The 7,077-nt window shown below is 32.0% G+C and overlaps 1 protein-coding gene across 1 annotated transcript; it reads right to left on the bottom strand.

Moving 5' to 3' along the window:
- Positions 1-1,347: 1,347 nt before the first annotated feature.
- Positions 1,348-6,699, bottom strand: LOC141639010 (uncharacterized). The gene is made up of 3 exons (XM_074448190.1): positions 6,574-6,699; positions 5,898-6,006; positions 1,348-2,964 (listed from the first exon to the last, which is right to left on the bottom strand). Exons 1-3 carry the CDS (start codon positions 6,610-6,612, stop codon positions 1,547-1,549), a joined length of 1,566 nt encoding a protein of 521 aa, XP_074304291.1. The 5' UTR covers positions 6,613-6,699; the 3' UTR covers positions 1,348-1,546.
- Positions 6,700-7,077: the final 378 nt, after the last annotated feature.

The following is a 7,077-nucleotide window of genomic DNA, read 5'->3' as shown; positions in this document are numbered from 1 at the left end:
TTTCCCTCGTCTTTAGTTTTGCTAATTAATTTTCTTGCATTTAGTTAAGTAAAGAGACAAATTGTCCACCTTAAATTGTTAATTATTGATCAAGTTAGATGAAGATAAATGAATAATGATATTTAAAAATGTAGATTTATGAAGGTTAGAGATGATATAGTGGGGTGTGAAGGGAATTGAGGAAAAAGGGTAATTTCGTCATTTACTCGGGCGAAATAAGTAATTTATGTGCCACAAAAATAAAATGTGTTTTTTCTTCAATTTATAATATTAAATATAGAGAACTTATTATGTCCTTTATATCATTTTACCAAAAAAAAAGCTACCTTTCGGTTAGTTTTTTAACCATTTTTTACTTAATCAATTAAATTATCAGCTCTTAATTTTCAGTTACCTTTAAGCTACTTTTATTAGGATAATTTTATTATTAAAATAAATTCAATCTACTTATATTAGGATAATTTTATTAAAAGATTAAGAAATCTACTTTTATTAGTATAATTTAATTAAATTTGTTTCGAAATCTACTCTTGTTAGGAATTCTAAGAAAGTCGGACTCTCTAAGACCATGCCCAAGCAAGGTCACCAACTAGATCGTGACCTTGTTGGGTCATGCTAATGATAGTAATTAAGGAGTATTAAGGTGGTAATTTGGTGACCTTGAATAACTCAGGGTCACCAGGTGACCTTGAGGAAGAATTGGTGACATTGGTGGTGACCTTGTATGTGGCATCATCTGGTTGGTTGCTGGACACATATGAAAGAGAAAAAAAAAGGACGCCTGTAATTTTGCAGAGCAATACTCCTTTCTCCTGCCAAAAAAAGGAGATAATTTTAATATGTAAAATTAGGATTACATACCATAGCAAGAAAAAATAAAATACAAGCATATTTTTTTTGAGTCACTTTTAAAATTACCTATTGAACAAACTCAGTTATGACTGATTTTGGAACCTGTTTTTTTTTAGCGAAAAACACAAATAAATGACTGATTTTGATTGTGAGCCAAATAAATTAAAATTACAGATTATAAATATTCAAACATGCGAAAAATAAACCCAAATAAATTATATATATGTATTGATTGATTGATGATTGATTGATTGATTTATATATATGTATTGATTGATTGATGATTGATTTAGTATTCGTACTAAATTAGGCGCTAACGTACAATACTTCCTTTTTTGTTTGTTTATTTGTAAAGTTTCCAGTAGAAATTAATAGCCATATTGACAGTGGAATTGGTACCACATTACTGCCCATATATAAGTTTATGCATAGGATGTATGATCATGTTCCATGATTATGAAGGAACACTTGGTGATCTCAAGTTTTAACTTAGGATTAACCAAAACCAGACACAAGTTCATTTAATTTCCATTACTTTATCATACAAACTACCGAGTAACATTTATTCCATGGAGCTCTAAGCATAAACATACAAGGATTACGAGACGACGACAACTATCTGACATGAGGAGCTCATGATCAAGTCAGATTTACAACTTACTCTTCACTCAATCTTACAGATAAAACATAAAGATTACTTAGCAACCCAAACTATGTTATCCTCGGCACCGGGTAAATGGCAAACTCTAGTACTACCCGGAACAACCTTGAGAACATTAACCATATAATTAGTTAAGAAGTCATTTGTTTCTTTATGACAAGCAGCCACAGCTTCAATCTTTGTCCCGTCACTTCCCACCAGAGAAACCATGTAAGATCTTATTGTTGCGGTACCATGGCAGAAGAATACTGCGTAAGGATATCCCATCTTGTGGCACACTACTGTTTCATGATCGTTTTTGGATAGTTTTTTCACCGTTTTAAGTGTATACTCCATTTTAGGGTGGTCTTTTTCTAAACTAGTTGTTAGAGATTGTACATTATTTCCGATTTTAGAGGTCACAAAATCTACCATAGATTCTAGGGATGTCACACATTTCTTCTCTACGCCTTCGACCTTAGGCTCCTCACATAACTCAATTCGTTGTGAAAGGACATATGCCTCTTGTGATTCGGGGTCCATGGAAAGGATATCATAGATCTCTGAGAGCTTGCTTGAAGAAAAGGGGATTTTGTTGGCAACTTCTCGAGGTAAGAAGAAAGATTTTTGGGTGCCTTTTTTGAAGACCAAGTTCATTTTTTTCCCATGGTGAAGATCCGATTCCACGAAGAAAACTGCATCTTCCATAATACCGGTTGAGCTAGTTTGAGACTCCTGAGTATTGGCTTTTGGGGATGCTTTGGGCGCATAAGACAACAAACCATCATACTGAAGCAATTTCCTTGAAGGTTTGGCATAAGATAACAACCCATCATAGCCATTAGTGCTAGCAATGGAATCTTTTGCAGAATCTTTGGCATAGGATAACAAGCCATTATAGCCATTGCTACCAATGAGCGAATCTTTTGCAGAACCTTTGGCATAAGATAACAAACCATCGTACCCATTTGCATAAGATAGTAGTCCATTGTACCCATTGGTACCGATGAGCGAATCTTTTGCAGAATCTTTGGCATAAGATAACAACCCATCGTACCCGTTAGTACTAGCGAGCGAATCTCTGGGAGAATCTTTAGCATAAGATAACAAGCCGTTATAGCCATTAGTACTAGCGAGCGAACTCTTTGTGGTATCTTTGACATAAGATAACAACCCTTTATACGGCCCATTGGTTCCAGCTAGCGAATCTTGGGCAGAGCTTTTTGCATAAGATAACAACCCTTTATACCCATTGGCACTATCGAGTGAATCTTTTGCAGAATATTTGGTATAAGATAATAGCCCATCGTAGCCTTTAGTAGTTGCAGTCAAGTGTTTAGTAGAATCTTTGCCATAAGATAGTAATCCACCATAAGCATCTGTGGTTGCAGTCAACTCTTTTGCAGAATCTTGGGCATAAGCTAATCCATCGTAGAGCTCGGTATTGGCTATTGAATTTGCATTGACCCCACCTATCAGATTATTAACTAATTGAATGGGGGGAAATCCAAAAGGAATAGATCAAATAACAGAGTTGTAAATTGTAGTGTTCTGCTGCGCTAATCCTGTTTATGGTCAATGTTTGATTGACGAATCGTACCTAGAAACTGACGGATTTGCAAACTAGTCTTCTTATTTTTCACTACCTTCCGTCCAAACTCCAAACTAAACCTACCACTTTTCAAATTCTCACATAGTACATCTCCTTTAAAATAGTTTTAAATAATTTATGAGATAGTTCATAAATACATCTTCTTTAAGATAACATAACTAGTAAATTTCGAAGGTGATATTCATGATCTCAGTTTAAATTTCCGTTAGCAACATAATATTAACCAATAACCATATAATCTACTAACTAGGTTTCACTTTGTTTTTCAATTATCAATTACCTTTTTAGGTATCAGTAGTGAGTACTACCTATACTTTATACATTCTTCTCATATATTCCCAAGTTATACGGTAACAAAAAAAGCATCATGTTTTGCCATTATAACTCACCACCAAAAAAATTAACAAAGTTACGGATTTAAAAATAGTTTATGTAAATAATAACTCTTTGATTATTGGGCTATGTTAACTCAGTAAAAGAAGCTCGGTAAATGTCCAACATTGTTATGTTATCTAAAAGAAAGCTTCGAGGAATAAAGTTAATGATGACATGATGACAAAGATGAAAATTTTGTCCAAACTCTTATATTTTAACAGAAAAGTAACATTGATTATATACATGTTGATGTTGGGTAAAAGTAAATCGAGATGACACATAGAATGATATCAAAAAGACCCTTTATCAAGCTATTGCATTGCTAAAATCACATGTGTAGTAAACTCAAAGGTACCATGGGAAAATTGTTACATCTTAGGAGCATCTGAGGAAGAATGTATAAAGTACAAGACTACCATAGTAAATGCACAAACTTCTATTTTTATTTCAAATTTATTATACTTTTTAATTTATTAATTATTAACACGTCATCAAAATTTAACGTTCCGTTAACGGACGTTACATTAATGGGTACCATGGGCATGAAAATAGAACCTTAAGGGTACCGTGGGCAGATTTTAAACGTAGGAGTATCATAGCAAATCTGACAAAATTAGAAGGTAACATAAGAAATTTAAGCATATTATTCTCATATACGGAGTATTAAAATACAAATATTGTAGCTAAATTTTTAAAACTCGAAATAAAATCTCATAAAATTACAATCACGATAATAAAGAAAATTTTTTTGACCAAAAAAAATATATAAATAGCTTAATTTATGGAAAAAAATATAAAATTATTATATCTTTAACTTAAGTTTTCTCTTTAATTTACTACGGAAAATTCACGTGACACTCCTTAATTTTGCTATTCTAGATGTGGTACCCTCCTCTCCATTTCCTCTCTTAAACTCATTTAATAATATTTTTTTTCACCAAATCTCATTATCCCTTTATTTTTATCCATAAATTTTGAGCCGTTCGATGATGCCAAAATACGATCTGGACCGAAAGGAAATGACCTCTCCATTTCATTTTAGGAAATGGAGAGAAACTCTCCTCTAAGTTTTTACCCATGGTATCTTTGAGGTATGAATGTCAAGCAGTGTGTCTTTTTTATTTTTCTTAAAATCTTCAGTTGAACATAAATCGTAGACCAAAAATCAGAATTGACTAAATTTTTCTTCCAAATTGATTACCTCTTCGAGATCTACACTTTGATAAAACGAAATGTTCATTCGAAAATTTAAAATCGAAATTATGATTGATTTGACATTTTCGTAAAAAAAAAAACCCTAAAAAACACCAGGCGACAATTTTTTTTCCCTCAAACCACGGATTATGACAAGATAATTATTTAGAAAGAAAAGTTTGGCCGATTCTAAATTTTGGTCTAGGAGTTACGCCCAGTTGAAAATTTTTATACCGACAAAAAGGGCATGTGCATGAAAATCATACATAGAAGGTACCATGTAAACAAATCAAACTTAAAATATTGGATAACATGTGAAGAGTTGTAAAATTTATGGGTATCACGCAAATTTTTAAGTAAAATAAAAAATAATATGTGTGTAAGATGTATATACAACTTATTTAATATAGTTGAGCTTTGTTATAAAGTTATCGAGCTTTACTAACAAAATTATCGAGTTATGATACAAAGTTATTGAGCTTAACAGAATAATTATTAAGCTCAATAACTTTATAAAATAGCTCAATAACTTGTAATATAGCTCAATAACTTTGTGTGTTGTACAATTCTACTATACAACTGGTTGTAGGATAATATTTGTGCTAATTATCCACCAAGGAATCCATATTCATTTCTATACATGAATCTAAATATTTGATCCATATTTATATCCAACAAAGCCAAAATATTGTGATCCAGATTCAACTCGTTCAATCCGAACATGATACATTATCATCCTTACTCTAACATGTAAAGAGATGTGACATGCATAAAAGAGATGTCACATCTGAGTAAGACCTGGATCTCCACCAAGGAGTATTAAGTTTTGTTTTTGGTTTTGGTTTTGTAAGGGTAAAACCGTAAAAATTCTCTCATCTCGATGGGTGTGAGACTGTGAGCTACGTCCGTGCTTGACGGTTCTGAAACATGTTTTATTTTTTTTGGAGGGAGAAGGTGAGAAACTCATTTTATTACTAGATGCATCTCAACATTAGTATTGGTGCTGAAAACAATAAATAACTACTGATCAACGGAGGGAGTACTCTTATCTTCTATGCCAGATTATTGTCAACTCGAGTAATACAACCCCACTTCTTAAATAGTTAAGACTTAATATGACACTCACAACAAATTTAAAAATGTTAAAATGAAAGAGGTGTGTCAAGTTTTAATTAGAGTAACTAACTACTAGTTATAAAAAAAAGGTTGAGCAAAGAGATAAACCAGATGGCAACAAAGAGTCTTTAATTGAGTGAGGCATGGGAGTGGTAGGCAACTTATATTTCCAATAATCTTCTGGAGAAACTGATGCATGGCTTCCCCTAACTGCAAGCTGATTACAATATGATATTAGAGGTAAACATTACTTCCTCCATTCAACTCCACTCTACCACTTTCAATTTTCTACACTATTCACAAATAAACAATCAATTTCAATTTTCTCTCAATACATAAGTGAAAATATATTCATGTGACATTTTGTTTGATTCGTATTTATGAGTAAATTGAAAATATCTAACTTTTAGAATTTTTGCAAATACGTAGCTAACGATATTTACCGCGTATTATACGCGTTGACAAATGTGATAAAATAAAGTGGTAGAATGAAGTTAAATAGAGGAAGTATATGATACTCTGTCTGTTTCAATTGTTTATTTGTTTTTATTTTTATTTTTTTGTTAGGGTAGTTTAAATCAAAGATAAACAAATGGTTAATAAAGTTATTAACGAGTTATAGTTATCACTAAATGAGCTACATAAAGTCGTTTTATGTTGTACAATAACTTTTATTTGAGTTTTTCTGATTAAATTTGACCGTGGATGTATTATTCCACGATCTTAATAATAAAGTAAGGCAGCTAGTTGACATTAATATTTATATGAGAAAACAACGACTTACAAAGCATAAACAGAGCAGGATCAAGAAGGGCCTCCCCATTAGAAACTTAAAATTAAACTTATAGAAAAGACAATGTTGTGTAATATAAGATTTAGAAGAAGATAGATAGATATGCTAGAACTTGCTGTAAGAGAGCAGCATGCACTTGGTATTTATAGACTAATAACTCTACATACTATACGGGAAAAAAAATTCTTTGCTTACTTTAATCACAAAATCTCACTTTAGACGAATATTATCCGTCTAAAGTTGTAGACGGGTCAAATATGTGACCACTTACATATAAGACAAATAACAAGTGGGATGATGGGGTTCCTATTCATGCAAAAATGAGATTATTTGACCCGTCTACAATGAGACTAATTGTTATTTAATATAACTAGTATTGGTGTCCGGTCCTGTCTGGACTAACTCGATTTATCATATAAATGTTATTATTTTATGAAATAAAATTACCTTAGATTTGCCTACTCATCATTTACCATTTAATATATTTTTCTATGA

Source organism: Silene latifolia, unplaced genomic scaffold (genome assembly GCF_048544455.1).
Source record: "Silene latifolia isolate original U9 population unplaced genomic scaffold, ASM4854445v1 scaffold_249, whole genome shotgun sequence".
NCBI classification, from domain to species: Eukaryota; Viridiplantae; Streptophyta; class Magnoliopsida; order Caryophyllales; family Caryophyllaceae; genus Silene; species Silene latifolia.
Note: the sequence above shows the minus strand (reverse complement) of the source record. Positions and strands in the feature narration are given on the sequence as shown.

Coding starts and splice junctions, on each gene's coding strand:
- LOC141639010 (XM_074448190.1), bottom strand. CDS start 6,612: ATGGGGAGGCCCTTCTTGATCCTGCTCTGTTTATGCTTT. Junction 6,007..6,573: donor TCCTGCTCTGTTTATGCTTT/GTAAGTCGTTGT, acceptor TATTGTAATCAG/CTTGCAGTTAGGGGAAGCCA. Junction 2,965..5,897: donor AGACTCTTTGTTGCCATCTG/GTTTATCTCTTT, acceptor ATAATCTGATAG/GTGGGGTCAATGCAAATTCA.